This window comes from Vanellus vanellus (assembly GCF_965231255.1).
Source record: "Vanellus vanellus genome assembly, chromosome: 12".
In the NCBI taxonomy this organism is placed as follows: Eukaryota; Metazoa; Chordata; class Aves; order Charadriiformes; family Charadriidae; genus Vanellus; species Vanellus vanellus.
Window position 1 is genome coordinate 1,367,977 of NC_138917.1, and position 17,789 is coordinate 1,385,765.

General features: G+C 41.6%; 1 protein-coding gene across 2 annotated transcripts in view; it reads left to right on the forward strand.

The window, feature by feature from the left end:
- Positions 1 to 10,030, forward strand: part of GPI (glucose-6-phosphate isomerase) — a 32,400-nt gene extending 22,370 nt beyond the window's left edge. For both annotated transcript variants that reach the window (XM_082489315.1, XM_082489316.1), the window contains exons 8-18: positions 452 to 496; positions 1,334 to 1,387; positions 2,342 to 2,402; positions 4,077 to 4,120; positions 4,357 to 4,509; positions 4,872 to 5,001; positions 5,390 to 5,466; positions 6,439 to 6,567; positions 7,072 to 7,147; positions 7,232 to 7,298; positions 8,948 to 10,030. In XM_082489315.1, coding sequence (XP_082345441.1) covers positions 452 to 496; positions 1,334 to 1,387; positions 2,342 to 2,402; positions 4,077 to 4,120; positions 4,357 to 4,509; positions 4,872 to 5,001; positions 5,390 to 5,466; positions 6,439 to 6,567; positions 7,072 to 7,147; positions 7,232 to 7,298; positions 8,948 to 9,071 — 960 coding nt within the window. In that variant the 3' untranslated portion in view covers positions 9,072 to 10,030. The remainder of the gene's footprint in view (positions 1 to 451; positions 497 to 1,333; positions 1,388 to 2,341; positions 2,403 to 4,076; positions 4,121 to 4,356; positions 4,510 to 4,871; positions 5,002 to 5,389; positions 5,467 to 6,438; positions 6,568 to 7,071; positions 7,148 to 7,231; positions 7,299 to 8,947) is intronic.
- The last annotated feature ends 7,759 nt before the right edge of the window (positions 10,031 to 17,789 follow it).

The window sequence follows — 17,789 nt, forward strand, 5'->3', positions numbered from 1 at the left end:
ACTCCTGTTGCAGACAACTCGTCTTTGTTCACTAGAACAGTTACTGAAAGACCAAAGTCTAAATCTGGAGCTTGAGATTTATCAGTACTTCAATTGTCTTGATGTTTTGACCCCAGCCGGCAGGGTAGCACATATACAACAAACTCTGTCTGCTCCAAAGTGGTGGTAGTGATGTTCCAAACTGATAACATACTCTTAAGGAAATAGTGTGCCGCTCTAAGTAGCGACTGCTTTCCGAGGGTTTCATGAGAATGTTATCAGAATGTTACCTTCGGAGAGGCATGCTGCCAGATCCCATACTGAATGTGCACAAGATGATTTCAAGTTGACAACGCAAAAATCACTGATGATAGTCAACAGTATTTGTTTAAATATAAATGGTAGCAGATCGGTTTTATGACCAGAAACCAAAATAATTACATTCTGGATCTAACAATCTGTTTTTATTAAGCCTTCAGCTGTGGCCAAGCATTTTGTTGCCTTGTCTACCAATGGTGTAAGTACAACAAATCTATTTTATTTTTTCCTATGTACCTTTAAGATGGCCTCATTTTAAAATCCAGTAAGGAAGCTTATCTTTTAAAACACCATTATGTGAATACCAATAGTTAGCTTTCATCTTGAAAGGAAACACTTTTTTCCTACTGAAAATAAATTAATCACTTCTAGAGTAATGAGCTGTAGCAAGATTGGACATTCATTAGAGATTTGTGGTTTTTCTGGTAGAGCTTTAAATCTGAAATCAAGATCTCTTAGGCTTGAAATGACTGTCCTGTTATTAGTGAGTGTTACCTGTAATTGCTTAAGTGTGTGTGAATGCAGTTATGTAAACAAATATTACTCTTCTAGACTCAAGTACGTGCTGAAGTGATGCAGGTAGCTTGCGTAAATAATCTGTAGCGTATGATGAGCATAATGTACCCTGATATGGTGTTTCATGCAAAAGTATGAAGTAGAAAGACCAAGCAATTAGAAAAAGACTGCAATAATTGAGAGGCTGTGGGGGTACGGTGGTGTGAAGTTCCTTTCTTCCAGTCTGGTTCTGTTAAATGTAAACTGAATGTGATGTCCATCTAACTATATTGCCACTTAGACCGATCAGAAAACGAGTGTGTGTCAGTGATTTTATTTGAGACTACTGAGTAGTGATAGTGATCTCTGGAAATGAAGGTATACTTTTTTCTGATGGATGCTATGTATTTTTAAAACTGAGCATGTAATTGGGGAATTGTGTATTTAATAAGTATCCAACTTGTGTTTTCTATTTGTTAGACAAAGCTTTTTGAGAATGTCAGTTTTACTTATGGTGTTCTTACATGTTTTTTTATTCTAGCCTAAAGTTAAAGACTTTGGAATTGACCCAGAGAACATGTTTGAGTTTTGGGATGTAAGTAAATGTGTAACATTGTGATAGATGTTAACTGTTAGAATAATCTAACTTGCTGCAGAAAATGTGAACTAAATGTCAGGGAACTGCCAAAACACTTATACAACTATAGTAGTTGTAGTCTCTGTACTGAAACATCTGAGAACTCATAACTACAGGCAAATAGAGAACATGTCAGGCAAGCAAAACAGTCTTGTCTCTTGGTCATTCCATTAAAATCCTGCAGTCAAAGGTCTGAGCAGGAGCCTTCTATGTTCTTGGCTGTCTAATCAGCTGTTGGGTAACAGGAGATACAAGCCTTAGCTTATTCCTCTGTGTAAGTAGTTATTATAAGCTGTGACATTTGACTGTTGGGGTCTACTGTATATAATCTAGGCCTGTAAAGGTCAAACATCAGAAATGAGAGCCTAACTTGATATTTTGTAGCAGATGCATATTTTAAGTATACTGCCCTTAGTCTTGGCCCTTACACTTAATCAGAAACAGGTTGGCTTATGTCTCATTGGCTATGGGCCTGACAAACTAAATTTTAAAGCTGCCATTTAGAAACTACCTAGAGCATTGCCATTCCCTAGGTAGTGTCATAATCTTGCCGAAGCAGGCTTTACCTATAGAGGAGTGATATTAGGAAAGCAGTGAATACAAGGTGCAAATTTAGTATTTGGAAGCGAACTGGAATCGTCAAGGGATCTGCTTCAACAGATGTTATTTAGTCAGACAAGTGGGATAACTTTAAAGTATCAAAAAACGCATACTTAAGGATTCATTAGGGGAGTACTGTAAGGTGCAGCTTCCCTTGACCATGCCATATAATGTGTAGTGAATTAGCACCAGAAAAAATACTGATTTTGCTGAAAATAGTGTAAACACATGCTGCTATTTCCTAATAGTTTGAATAAGTATGAATTTAAAAGCCTTGCACTTCTTCTGTCTAAACCAATCTCTTGCTTTCAGTGGGTTGGTGGCCGCTACTCTCTGTGGTCTGCCATTGGTCTCTCCATTGCCCTGCATATCGGTAGGTATTCCTTAATGCCAAGAATTAATCTGTTTGCTTTGGGAATATAACGATGGAAGCCATTAATAATAGTGGATCAGATTTGGGGCAAATATTATTTTACCCAACCTACTCTGAGTAATTGGATGTTTGTGCTAAAAAACAATCTTTAATGCAGTGGAAATGTTGAGATTTTAGTACTGTAAATGCAATTTTGGAAGTTAACCATACTTAGGTACAAATAGTGAAATTGCATCTCTTTAGTCACTTGCATAGCCAAAAGTGCCTGACTTATGTAAAGCTGTGTTGGTGTTGAAAATTAGACCTTATAGCTGACATTCCTAAACTAATGAAGAGTAGGGTCAGTTCTGCATGCGAGCTCTGCTTACCATTGTTAACTATCTCCTTCTCCCATTACTTCCTTTTGCCCCCAGTACTTGTTCTTCTAGGCTAGAGGGCCTGATGATACAGGAATGCTGTTTCTATCTGCAGTTGATTGTGGAGCAAACATAGATCTTCTAAATTGATCCCCACCTACTTGTTGTATTGTTACGGGGTAGCATTGGTGTTTCTGATGCAGGTGGAGAGTACACAGTGAAGTGAAAGAGCTCTAAGAACTGGTGTTTCCTGGTGAGCAGGCTCTTCAGCAGCCTTGCATTTGTTCCCTCATCGCTTCTTTCAGATGTTTAAAGTCTGAAACCATAATGTCATTTGTTTCTCTAAATAAAAGCTAGAATTCCCTTAGACTGAGGTTAGAAGAAAAATAGTGGTTTTGGTGGTTTTGGAATGATATGAATAGGAATTGTCATGTGTAGAAAAGACTATGTGAACAGCAAAATAAACTTCAGCCAGACACTTACTGTTTTGTCTGCAATAAACTGTTCATCTCTGCTGTCAGACAGATTTGATGCTGGGTGCTGACATGCCAGTCTATCTGCACTACTTGCTCTGGCGTCCTTCATCTCCCAAAGCTGGCTTCAGACCATAGGTAGAGCTGCTGCTTTGATTGCCAAACACTTCCCCTCCATTTTTCCATATAGGAATCGGGATTTCTGGCTTTGCAGGAAAGGATGGTATTAGTGAAACTACTAATCGGTGAAAATGAATGGTGACTTAAATACCCTTATTATAGAGCAAAGAAAAATCGGGTGAATTGGTAAGAGAACAGGGAAGGGGCAGAATGAACCTTTTCCTTTGGAAAGGCCTTGTTACAGTCGTTTCTCCTGTGACCAACTAGCCTTGCCCTGGTTTTGGGGCAATATCGCTCCCACTGTGGCTGTGAAGTGATTAAGTGTTCAAACTTGCTGAAGACTGTGTAGCCTTTAATACAGAGCCTGGTTTCCTTCCAGTTGCTCATTCTGCCTGAACGGAATTTTTGGCAAAGGTTTTTGAAGTATGTTTCATGGAGTTGGACTTGCTCTGAAGTCCAGGCTTTAATCATAACAAAACACATCTGTCTTCTGTGATGCAAATTTCAGTTGTTAGAAGAGGCCCAGCTAAGAAGCGAAGTTACTGAACAAAATTGGTTCTGTTTTACCTCAAACCAGGACACAGGAGAAGTCAAACTTTAAACTCAATTAGCAGTTGGGAGCCTTGCTGCATACATGGCATCTCAACTGTTTTATGACTGTCTCTACAAGAAAAATCAAGTTTGAGTTGTAATAGTAAATACAAACTGACTTTTTCCATTATTAGGTTTTGACAACTTTGAGAGCCTGCTTGCCGGAGCCCACTGGATGGTGAGTGTGGGATGCCTATTTTGGATCTGCTCCTCTTAACAGAGTTGTTAGTAAGATAACTGAAGGCAGGTTAGTTTCTGAAGTTCAGCTCCCTGTGTCCTCTCAATGCTTCTAATAAAACAACTGTGCTTGGGAAGCTCACTCTGCATCAAAACAAGAATAAAAACGACTGAAGAGCTGGGAGGGATGATGATTGCTTTATCAGAAGTGTAATTCTCTTCCTCTGTCTCACATAGGATAATCACTTCCACACTGCCCCACTGGAGAAGAACATGCCTGTTCTGTTGGCCATGCTGGGGGTCTGGTATATAAACTGCTATGGATGTGAAACCCATGCCCTTCTGCCCTATGACCAATACATGCACCGCTTTGCTGCCTACTTCCAGCAGGTAAGGCTCAGACGGAGTAAAGGTTTCAAGAGGCAAATGTGTATGTATGCATCTATGATCTGTCGTGGTTCTAGAACCTGAATACATGTTTGTAGGTTAAAATTGCAATCTCTTAAATTCATGTAGTCAAGGGCCTAATGAGACTGGTGCCAAGATTGATATCAACTTATTTGCTCAGTTAGAGATTTTTTTTTTTTTTTTTTTTCCTCAGACCTCCATTATCTTGGTGTCCATAAATTAAGTGGCTATATCCCTGATACTTACAAAGTTTCCATAAACAAACAGCACTCATTTTAGTTGAAGTATGTGTGGAAACTGGTTCTATGAGAAAGGTGATGCTCCCCTTCTCTTTTTTTTTTTAGGGTGATATGGAATCTAATGGCAAATACATTACCAAGAAAGGCTCTCGCGTGGACTACAGTACTGGCCCGATTGTGTGGGGAGAGCCTGGCACCAATGGGCAGCATGCTTTTTACCAGCTCATTCATCAAGGTAAACTGGAACTATTCAATACCTTGTTTTGGAACTAAATTCTGAATGTCTACAAAGCTGCGAGAGTCTGTAGAATTGACACTGGTGTAGAGGTTGGGCTCTTACCTGGTTAGACAAGATAGAGCACTGCAGCAATGTATGCTTTATTAGTGGCTTTAGAAGGCTACAAGAGGCAGGTTTTAAGTCTACAGTGAGGAGGGTTGGAGGGTCAACTGAAGCTGAAACTACTGTGCTGTTTCGTCACTCCCCCCGCTGTTAATAAAAAAAACTTTTTTAAAAAGCTTTTTAAAGTGGCTGAGTCTTCCAGTAACTCTGAAGATGGAGTGAGAATTGAAGATTTTTCTAAGACTTTCCTGTTGTAGGGTTATTAATATGGCTTTTCTCATAGGAACTCGCATGATTCCCTGTGACTTTCTGATCCCAGTCCAGACCCAGCATCCAGTCCGAAATGGCTTGCATCACAAGGTAATAAGTTCTTTGTCTGGGTCACCTATATTTTTCTTGTGGCTGAAGGCATCGAAGCTTGTTCAGTATTGCAGTGTGTGAGACTTCTAAATGTGCCTTTGAACCTATACGCATAGGCTCTGTGAACATTCACAATAGGTTTGAAAATATCTAAATTATAATTACATGTAACATGTAATACAGTGGTATTTTTCTTCCTGAAATTGCGGCCACAGTTCTTGAGGCAGATCAATGGTGTCGCCTCTTGGCTTACTGAGGCTGGAAAGAGTTGAGCAATTAAGTGTTTGGAGACAAAAGTCCTTGTAGGAATTGTAAAGAGTGTAATTCTTGCAGAGTAGGAAGAAGCAAACTCTCAGAGCTGATGAAAACTGCCTCAGATGCTGTTGCAAGTCTTAAACTCTAGGACAAAATTTAGTGAGTATATTGGCACAGCTAGGGTGATAGCTTTCTACGCATAGATATTTCTTAACCAGCCCATTTTTTTTTAATGTATCATCCAACTAAGGTTTTTCAGTGAACCGCATCTAACAATTTTAAGTTCCATAGAGAGAAACATGTCCAGTCTACTCCTTACTGCATGCTTTAGAAATAACATGTTTCCTCACTAAATTTCAATCTCATAATAATTTCAGATTGCAAGTGCTATTTAAATTGTGTGACAGTGTTGTGTGGGTTGTTTTTTTTTGTCAAGTAACTCCCAAGTATAGGTGAAAGTTTTAGAACATGACTTTGCAAAAGAAAGGGAGAAAAGGTTTCATTTGACTGTAGATACAGTAGGAGTTTATCTTCAGTGTAACAGGTAGGACAAAATCACACATGAGCTTGCAAGCTAACATTAGGCAGAGAATAGGAAACGAAGAACTACTGTAAAGGTAGGGATGGGTATGTGGTATGCTGATTTGAGCACTAGGTATTGCTATTCCAGCTAAAGAAACAGTAGCTTGAGTTGATGTTTTTACTGTTACCTGCTAGATCCTTTTGGCCAACTTCCTTGCTCAGACTGAGGCCTTGATGAAAGGAAAGACTGCTGATGAAGCTCGCAAGGAACTTCAAGCGGCAGGACTGAGTGGAGATGCTCTGGAGAAGCTCCTTCCCCATAAGGTAAGCGGGCTTCGGCACTCCCTGGTTAGATAGTGTCTGTGGTGGGGGCGTTGTGTTGGTCGCTGCTCGGAGGAGTTTGCTAATGGGGCAGTGCCCTCCGGTGGCTGTCAAGTGCTACTGTCTTGGCGGCTGTGAAGGTTGTGTTGCAGGTTCTACCTTGTCAGCTCTTGTGGAGCAGCCTGTGAATGGCACTCTTGCTAAGTGTACTGAGCCTTTTGGGGCATTTCAGAAAGGATGAGCCCTGTGGATATTGACTTGTATCATATTTCTTCCTGTAGCTCACAGTAGCCAGTAATGGTGCTTGGGAGATAACATTTTGCCATTGCGTTTGTAATAAAACATAACAATGATACAATTTTATGGTTGAAATTGTTAGCTGTTAAAGCTTTCAGGATTTTGTAGTTGCAAATAATCCAATGTGGGCTCTAAGGAAAATCTAAACCACAAGTTCCTGATGTGAGTTTTGCAACATACTGGATAACAATGCAACTCTTGTTTTGAAAGGTCTTTGAGGGAAATCGACCAACCAATTCCATCATGTTTACAAAACTCAACCCCTTCACTCTGGGAGCCATCATTGGTAAGTAAATAGATCTCTCATCTGTGAGTGCTTATTAAGACTTTCTCGTAAAGTTTATTGATAAATCTCTTTTTCTGCTTATAGCCATGTATGAGCACAAGATATTTGTTCAAGGAATTGTCTGGGATATTAACAGTTATGACCAGTGGGGGTAAGTCTCCTTGATCTGTTTCTTGTATCCTTAGTGACTGTGGTATTCTTTAATCTGAAAAAAAGACTATTTTAGAGAAAAGACAATGAAAAAGAAATTTTTACACATAAAGCAAACGATTACAGGATAGTTTTAAATAAAAGCAGATTTTCTGGGTAGAAGTCACTATGTATCTGTGTTCAGCCATGCATGATGACTTTGTAGATACAACTTTTAGCTAAGGACCTCTGTGTAGTTTGACTTAAAAAAAAAAAAAAAAAAAAAAAAAAAAAACAACAACAAAAAAAAGCCAAATGAAACAAAAACAAACAAAAAAACCCCACCAAATACTATGAATGCAGAAAAGAGCCAGTAATAACGAGTAAAATAGTCAAGCAGGCTGAATACATGTTTTGAGAATTAGAAAGGGAGAATAATTTCCCTTATAGAAGGGAAAGAAGAATTATTTTCTCTAGAAACATTTATTAAGCAGTTTGAATGGCATCTGTTAAATGACTGACCGCCTTTTAATTTTCCTATACTGGAGATACAAGAACATTCTTGGCAGATGCCTTCATATATAGGAGCCCGAGGTGTAATGCAAGGCTGTGCCTGTGACCATGCTCGGGGCAGAGCTCCATGTGGAGAACAGCAGCTTTATGAGGAGTTTGTCACTTTCAAAACCAGACGACTTAATCAGGAGCTAATCATGTTCTTTTTAATCTGTAGTAATATTAACTGTACAACATACTGTATGAAGACTTATGCAGGAGAAAGAGGGATTGGGAAATAAGCAAGATTTTTTCAGGTGAAACCTGCCTATGCTGTGAGGGGTTATTTGGAAGAGGAAAGTTTGCGCTACAGGCCTTGACTAGCAGTTTATACCAAGCTCTGTTCTTAAAGGCTGAAAGCTAGGTCTGTCTTTGTGTATGTTTTCTTAGAACTATGCTACCACAGCAAGTTCTTTAGCTAAAATATTGTAGTAGAAGTTGAAAATGGAAGACTGTCTAACAAAGGCTGATGTCTGCTATAAACTTTGAAATCAGGAGTGAGATATGAGTAAGCACAGCTTTGACTGCAACACATCAAAATGTAAAATGGCATCCAAAAGTAACTATGCAATATGGGGATGCTGTAGAGCCGGCCTAGTTTCTCGCAGCTGTTGGAATATCCTAGGTTCTTAGCCTGTCGGTGGCTGTAACTCCTGGATAGCACGCTGTAGTGTTGGGGAAGGCTTCCAGGCCTGCAGCTCAGCTGTTGTTTGTCTTGGTGCTCCAGATGGGTATGCGGAGTGATGTCATGTTCAACAGCGAACGGTAGCAAGCTGAATGCACTCTGCGTTGGGGCAGGCTGTGTAACACAAACGAGTACTGAAGGGGAAAAGGCTCTACTTGACTCTTAAAACAAAACTTTCTCTCTTTAGACATCCTGTAATTTGAGAGCTGTCTGTTCAGCTAAGCAGCTGTGAGAACTCCAGTTGTTCATGGATGGCACCGAGTTGAATAATAACTTCATCAGTGATTTGTGACGGGCAAAACATTTGTTATAGTGTTCACTGTCAAGTTGCTTTTTACTGACGCCTATTTTTAACATCAGTGGCTTATAACAAATACTGTAAGTTGTTAGCACTAATGCTGTTGTTCTTTCTTCTTCTGTTCTTATAAATGCAGAGTTGAGCTTGGAAAACAACTTGCCAAGAAAATTGAGCCTGAACTGGAGTCAGATGCTCCAGTGACCTCTCATGATAGCTCAACAAATGGGCTCATCAACTTCATCAAAAAACACAGAGCCTGAAATGAAAGATTTGGAGGACATCGACAATCTAACCACCAGATACCCAAATCTGTTGTAGTTGTGCTTTTTTAGCCACTTCTAACAAAAGTAGCACTTTACAGAAGTAGCTTCCTCACTTGTTGCAGTTAATCTTGTTGCGTCAAGTGTTACAAATGAAAACTAGTTTTGTGAAACCCAGAGATTGTATAGTTGCTTTCTATTTTTGTGGCTGTTAATCTGTAAAGTGCAGCTGGTATGTTCCTCAGTTCTTATCCCTCAACTTCCCTAAAGATGATCACGTACTGATACTAGAAAATAAAAGGTATGATGGATGAGTAAAACTTCTTCACTGTATCTTCAAAGTGCAGACCTAGTAACATTTGCCTCGCTGACTGTAAGGTCCTCTGAAGCCAAGTAAACAAACTTCTGTCTTTTTGGACTGGTTCTGCTGTAAGCTGGAAACTAGAATGTGTTCAGAGAATCAAACCTACAGCTGTAGATTGTTCAGCTTGCGGGGTCTGATGCATTTGAGCAAGATACGGCTTTTTTCAATGCTACTGTGAAAAGGAAAGTTTACTAATGTTTGGTAAAAGATTTCTGTTGATTTCTCCATAAGCTGTGGAAGCCCTATGTCGACAGCTATGCAAAAAGGAAGAAAGTTCCTGGAGTGACAGTGATATCTTAACTTTCCACTTTCCAAACAGTTTTCAGGAGTCTGTGAAGCATAAGCTTGGGATCACTTGCAGAAAAAATGTAATTTTGGTCTCCTCCAGGGGCAGTTTCTCTCACTCCTTTTAAATGAGCATCACTGTTCCAACAGGAAAAAATGAATAGAGAACAACTTAACTATTTGTAAACAAATTGCTTATCTGCTTCCATTCTCTACCACTGTTAACCCTCTCTGCTAGCAGACTAGCATGCTGTGGCTATTGTTCTGTAACACCTTTAATAAAGGTAAGACACAAGCATTGAAAGGAAAACCAAGACGTTACCTGTGGTTCTCGTACCCCGAACTCTCCATGACAAATGCTGCTGTGGCTGAGGAGTCTGAGCTTGTGCCTCTTGGGGCACGTTTGCAGCACGGGGTCACTGGCAGGATCGGGAGCTGCTTCTCACTGGTGGGGCACAGGAACAGCTCCATGGTGTGTGACAATCTGGCTGTGGGCGTTGGAGTTGTGTTAAACTCGGACTAAGTATATGTAGTTCTTGATGCTTTGCTTCTCATCAGCCTTATAAAGCCATTTCTCCATGGACACGGCCACAAAAAGAGAACCCGCTAGAGGGAGGCGTCGCATCTTCCCATGAGGTTTTAAGCCTTTCACCCACCTGTGTAGAAGCGGGCGCTGAAGCACGGCCCCGGCCTCTTCCTCTGGAGAGCGGTGTGGAGGGGGTGGCGGCAGCTGATTAGAGGGGTGACACCGGTGGGTTTGCCCCAGTGCTGCTGTTTCACCTTCACTGTGTTCCTCCCCTGGACCTGGGGCCCCGGCACATCTGCCCACCCCTGTGTGTGCCGCAGCCCTGAGGCTTCTTCTCTCACCTTGGAATTGCTTCCCAAACCTGCTGGTTGTTTTTTTTTTTGCAGAGGGTTTACTGGTGTGAAGTACAACGCGCCCGCTCGGAGCCCAGCGGGTGCCCTTCCCGCCCCCCGGGAACCCAGAGCGCCCCGCGCGGGGGGGGGGGGAGGGCGCCCCCTGGCGGCGCGAGGGCTCCTGTCAGGTGAGGGGGAGGAAGTGTTACTGACCCCCCCCCGCTCCAGTCAGAGATCTCAGGACGTTATTTGCTAATTGGTGGTGAAATTACACAGATGAGCGCAGCGCCGCTTAGCAGCAGCTTCCCCGTTCATCAACCCGGGTGCCGGAGTTACTGCATTAAAGCTTAGGGAGTGTGAAAATGGCCGCTCCGCGGCAGAACGGCTCACGGCTGCAGTCAAACACGGGATAAAAGCGGTAAAGAAGCTTTGAAAGGAGAGGGGTGTTTTTTCCCTGCAGCAGCCGAAAAGGGCGTGGTGGGAGAGGCCACAAATAAAAGTGGAGGGGGGGGGGGGGCTGTGGTGACGTTTTGAAGATGAGATGGCGTAAAACCCACAGGTGGTTCAGGAAGAGGCTTTTGGTGACAAGAGGCAGAGGTGAAGAGCCAAGGAGATGATGGCGGGCCCGTCCCCGGGCACCTCCGTGCAGCCGTGCTGGAGGCAGATGGTGCCCTGGCCCAGTACTGCTGCAGTTGCCTTCGGGCCGTGACTTAACGCCTGTGGAATAAAAACCACAAACGAAATTTTGACTCCATTTCTGGTACTTGAGCTCTAGTGCATCAGTTGAAATCCTTCTGTATCAGATCAAGCCGGCCAACTCCCGCAAGAACAAAATGGATTTCTTCCTAAACAGCGTGCTAGTAAGGAGAAAGTCCAACCTAGTCAGTTCTAACTGGGCAAGTGGGATGGGCACAGCTGAGCTCCCTGATGGAACTAAAGAGAGGATGAAAGGGAGTACCATGCCTAAAATAAGAGGAGGCTTGTCAGACCCATGAGCTGGAGCAACATCCTGATCCTCAGCCCAGGGCGTTGGCCGCAGGACCTTCCTCTTGGAGGCCTCTGAGGATGTGCCATGTGGGGATGCTTCGCTCAGTGTAAGTCATTAAGGTGATGATATAGAACACTGGCTTTACACTTGCAATGCTAATTCGACTAATCATAATAACTCTTCAAAGTAAAAATTAATCTACAACTATATTTTAAGAGTTTTGCAAAGGTAATTACTGTATTCAAGCGAAAATTCTAGTATTTTTAAAGAAAATTGTGTTAAATTCATATTGTATTCCCACTGGACACACACTTAACATACACTGTGTGGGTATGAGTTTAAATGAGGAATACGTTTGCATTGTAGTTAATCTAAAAAGACTGAGAGCTATGATTGCAGTGAAGACATCTGGCTCTTTTGTTTAAAGAGAATTTGGCAGGAATAATCAATAAGCGATCCCCTTTGGCCCCAACCACAGTGATCTGATCTGCTGGGGTTGTTCCAGTTTCCAAACTATCCAGCACTACGTACAGAGTTCCTGCGCGCTCCATCACCGTAATGGTTTGAGCTTAGCCTGCTTGAAGGAGGGTAAGAGGAGTAAAACCTTCCAAGCCACTCCACGAGCTTCAGTTGAGCCCGTTGCTCTTCTGGAGGAGCAAATGCACACACAGATGTGCAGCACCAGAGCTGAAGCAGCCAGGCCGTGAGCCTGTGTAGATCAGTCAAGTAAAAAGAAAATAGTTTTACCCCATTCATTCATTTTAATCTTTACATTCTTTCAGGCAAAGTGCTTATATTTAGATGTTCTTAATGTTCTGCTTTACTAATACCTGCTGTCATTTTTTTGTTAAAAGGAAATGGATTTGTAGAGTTAGGTTGACAAGTTCAGTGTATAATAGAGTAGCAAAGATTAGAGCATTAAAGTTTTGCATAAATCAGGTTTCGTGAAGTTTCAGTAGGATATTGACAGGGTGTGCATCTTATCAACTCTTACGGAGATGAAAGTGAACTGGCCTGCAGGCTATGTTAATAACTATTTTGGGGACTACAGAGTGTGACAAATAGAAAGCAGTTTGGCTTCCAGAGTTAAGCATTAAGCAACTGGGATTATTAATGAAAAATCAGCAGAGAAGAGCATGCTTTTTAGTTGCTGTCTCAGTCGAACTTGAATGCTAGCAACTGTATTGCTCTGCCGCCTTTGAGAGAGGCTTTTCAAGTTTTTGTTCGTTTTGTGGAACGTGGGGATTGTCAAAATAGATCAGATAAAAAATAGTCCCAAAGCTAAACATTTCCAGAGGGCTGGTAACTTCCAGATAACTGTATTGTGCCATCATTTTTCCTTTCTGTGTTCTTTCTCATTTTGAGTTTTCTTACAGAAGAAAAGCAGAGAAGTCTGAGGTTCTCCTAAAACAAAACAACAGTTCCCGAACCTGCTGAATGTATTTGGAATTTCAAAAAGCATACTCTCAAAAGTATTGGTACTTAGGTTGTCAGAGTAACAGTATCTGGATTTTACTTGATGATTTCACAAGTAGACGCATTTCTCAGTGTTTCTCTAAACTGCCTTTTTTGAGATTTTATGTAACGTTTCCTCTAAGGAAACGTTTTGAGCCCAGACTTGTGGACTAATATGTCCCACGTGGAGAAGACACCCAGTGTGGGTGTCCTTTGTCACAGCCTGGGACAGCCCTGTTCAGCAGGAAAGGAGCTGGGAACGGATAATCCTTGCCGAGCCTGGAAGCAGGCTGCACGGTGGATTCAGCTGAGGTAAGAGCTAGCTGTCAAGAAGCCTGCGAAGAAGTTGGCCTGGGACCATGCATCTGGAGCACTCTCAAGTGTGCGGTAATTCCTAGAAAGGCTGAGCTCTGCCTTTCATCATTAACAACAGCCACAAGGGACAGTATCTGGTAGAAAGATCCCTCTCGCTCACACAGGATGAAAGCATAACATGTTGTTTGTTGTTAGATTTTGAGTGCTAGTGAACTATAAAAAAAAAAAATCTTGAGTAATAATTCCAATAGTGTTTTTTGTTGTTGTTGAATATTCCTGTGTTGTTTTGGACTAATTAAAAACACCACTTTTGTCTTTGTAGGTCAGTAAAGCGGGTAACCAATGTCTAGGCAGCTCATGAGTTTGGCATGTTCAAACCTTGAATATGACTTTTCGTAAAGATTTTGATTTACAGTTAGTCTAATTTATTCTTAAATTTTATGCAGGGACTCCTAGATTAACCAAAATGCTTTGCTGTGCTAGCAGAGCTGCTCACTTTAGGACTGTCTCTCAGGCTTTGCAAGAAATGCCTCTAAAGCCATACCATTTTTTTAATTGTACAGACAAATCTCTGTGCAGTTTTGCTTTTTTTTCCTCTTGATACATTATCTAATAGGTCTTTTTAATGTCTGCTGTATTCTCCCAAATCCTTTACAGACGTTAACATAGACAACAAGAGGGCTGTTGGCATAGCTTTGTGGCTGGATAGTCTGTGTTCTAGCAGCAGTGTTTTCTGAACTGCTGAAGAAAACCAGTATTACAAGAGGCAGTGCAGGGCATCATCTGGAGCCTCACAGGAGCTCTCCATAAATAATTATATCAGTGTTGTTCTTCAATAGCCTTTTAACATAAATTACATCTTTTTGAGTTGGAAGAGTTATAATGATCTATTGCCTAAGTCACGTTTAATTCTCAGGATATATACCTGCTACCTGTAATCATAGTAGGTTTTAGGATGATAAAGAAGCGAAAACAGAATGGATATGGGGACTTCATCCCTTCTAATCCCAGAAGTGTGGAGCATGGTAAAGGACTACTGGCCAAGGTACAGCTTGGGTCAGATCCCACTTAGTTATATTTCCACAGAATTGAGATTTTACTGAGACGACTTGTCTCATAATTCATAACTTTTCATGGACCAGTGAAAATGTCTCATTGACTTCAGCAGACATTGGTTTGGGCCTGGGATTGTTAACTACAGTCATGAGGGGGTTCAGGTGACCTGGATTATTTGGCAAAGATATTTTGGACTATTTCAGCATGGCTACAGATCTACTTCTCCATGAAGTGAGAGTTAAAAACAAGTCTCCGCACTAAGAGGCAGACACCCATGCAAGGAACTTACAGTGTAGCCTATAGAGTCGTTCTAACCTGGCTTCATAACTCTTTGGAGGTGAGCAGTGTTTGACAAAAAGCACCAATTTTCTTCAGAACATGTGTACCTTTGGGGCTAAATTAAAGCTATAGGAGAGGAATGATGCTCGCTATTTGATGTGGTAGAAGAGGTCCTAGAGCAGCGCTCTTCCTTGTTAAAAACATTTTGCTGTTGAATAAGGCTAAGCTGGAACAAAGTTAACATGGTGATGTCCTAAAATTTTATGGTAACTTTAATAAGAAAAAAAAATGCATATATAGATACATATTTAAAATAGACATAGGGGTTTTACATATATAAAATACATTAAACTTTGTTTTCCTCTTTAAGGCCTCAGAGATCTTCCTCCTGGGAGATACTGACATTCCCTTCATATTGGGTGGATTTACCGCAAGGAAAGCTAGAGGAAACTTAAAAGTGTCCGGTTTTATTTAAAACCTTGGTGGTCTTTAACGGCTGCCCCACAGTTCCAGCCTGGTACAAACTTAAACAGAGCTCTTTGTTGCTCTTGAATGTGACATAATCCTTTCATCTGGCATGCTGAATGAAGTATGCACATGGCTTTTTTGCTACCCCTGCTGGGCTGCCTTGTTACACCTTCAGAGCAAACCACCCCCCAGTACAAACGCTTGGGCTCTGTCATCCACCCTAATGCCAATAAACAACAGATAACTACGGCATCTTTTGGCTTTAAAATGCTGCCCCGCGTTAAACTTGTGTGTTGAGGAAGGAAACGGCTCCCCACATCATTGTTCCTTGCAGATACAGATACAGAGGACATTTTTTTTTGTTGTTTGCATGTTTGCTAATTTGAAGCTCTTTGAAGAATCCTACAGGGAGATCAAAGACAAAAGATTAGAACGTTTTTAATAAAGTGAAGAAGGATCAGGTTAGATCAAAGGGACAAGCTGACAGGAAATAAGTAGGTGCCGTTGTTGGCTGACACTTGCATGCTGTAGGGTGATTTCTGTGTTAATGTGAGGTCAGAAGGAGGATTGCTTTACATCTTATTGTCTCCAGACTTTGCTGACTGGGTGTGTCTTTGTACTTTGCTTTAATCTCAAAAATTAAAACCCATAAAGTCTCAGTTTGGCTCAGCCACATGATTTTTTGAGTTATTTAGCTTTGGTTTTGAAATAAAAATAAAATTTGGAACGCGCCAGCAGGGTATGGAGGTAATTAATTGACCTGCAAGGGGATTCAGCTACAGGAATATTCATTATCACTGGGCCTCAGTCACCCCCAGTGTCATTTTGTGACTTTAAGGGAATTAAATCTTACCCTACTGCCTCAAGAGGAAACGTGCTTTCTTTGTATATTCTGAAGCCTTGTGTGCTCACAGGTTGTACCACTGTAATTAAACGGGTACAATGAAATTAATATATCCCCTTCAGTTTGGATGCAGTTTTATTGGTAGAGAGCTGCTAATTGGATAGAGTTTATTTCCCTGAGAGACGAGAGTGACCGCACTGACTGGAACAGCCTGGCTGGCCTCCTTGCGATCTTCGGCACGTAGGTTGTGGTGGATGCGTGGTAGTCTTTGGCATCCTGGCATTTGTATATCAGAAGTAAGGAGCTTTACGAAATACCCCTGTCTTCTAATAAGATATCGCCCTCCTGCGTGATGCAGCTAGAAGCTAATTTGAGGGCAGTCACAGGAAAACAAGCCAATTTCTGTACTATACGATGGGTGATTTTGTAGCTGCGCAGAGCTTGATCTCCCCATGATCTTCACAAGTGAAGGAACCAAACAAAGGCTCGAGAGGTTTATGTGAGACTTTGTCTCCATTAGCCAGAAACCTCCTCTGCCTGAAAGGATGATTTCAGGCAAAGGTGCAGGATTGGGCCCAAAGAAACAATACTTGCTTTGTTCCACAAACAAAAGGGTTAGTAGCATTAGCTTTCTGCTCTACACAAGTACACACACCGTTCCTCCTCCAGCACTGCGGGTTCCCACTGCCCTAATGCAGAATGGCACTCTGATGGTTAGATACGTTATTGGACGTGGTGCAAGCAATGACTGTCTTTTTTTTTTATCCAGTCATGTTAAATCAAAATAGTGGGATTTGGCATGGCCTTAACAGAAAGACCTGTGCTCAGCCCCTTGCTCATTACTACAATAGAGGTAGTAATCATACTTCATTACAGAAATGTATTTTTATCGTATTTTGTTATTTTTGTCTTGCAGTTTATGTGAGCGATGACTCTACAAAACCAAAAATACAAGTATTTAGTAAAATAAAGTTACCTAAATGTACTGGGGCAAAGTAAAACAAATGGGAAGAGAAAGTTAGTTTGAATTTAGGAGACTGAGGAAAGTTTGTGAGCCTCAACGGGATGTTAGAAACAGTTCTGGGTTTGACTAACGTGCACAGAGGGGAAAAAGCGTTCCTTCGCACTGCCTGTGCTGTGGCTGAGCAGAGCCGCTCTCTCCTGGTGCACGTGGCTCTAAGCCAAAACGGCACGTACTGCACTGTCGTTTGCTGCTTGTACATCTGCCTTATCTGGGGTTCCTGATTAAAAGCTGCATGGCAGAGTGTGGACAGGCTGCTGTTCTGGATGCAGTTGGGATTCGGTTTCAGGAGAGATGACCCTGGGGTGCACTGTTATTAAGCCAACAGCTGAGAACGGCATATGGGAAGAAGACAACCTGGTTTGATTTTTCAACATAGTCTCATTTTCTGCATTTGGTCACGTTCCAAAGAGCCTCCTGGGCCGTCAGTCTGTTACTTTTCGTGATCAGAAGGCTCTAATTAAAATTACTTCTAAGTTGGAAAGATGCAGCATTCAGACAGAAAATAGACCGAAGGCTCCTCAAATACTCAGAATGCTTCTGTGTGGCCACTCTAACAGCACATCTCCGAGAGACACGTACCTCTAACCACTCAGTCTCTCTCCCTTGCTAGACTTGGCTTTACTTGGGAAATATACCCTGATATGTTTCTCTAAGCTTTCAGATTTAGAAGTGGCAGAGCCTTCTTTTTGAGGTTTATCTATCCAGCTAAAACACTGGATTTTTACCTAAATTTCAGACATTGCGTGGAGCTGTTCTTCTGCAATAAAAGACAGTCATTGGAG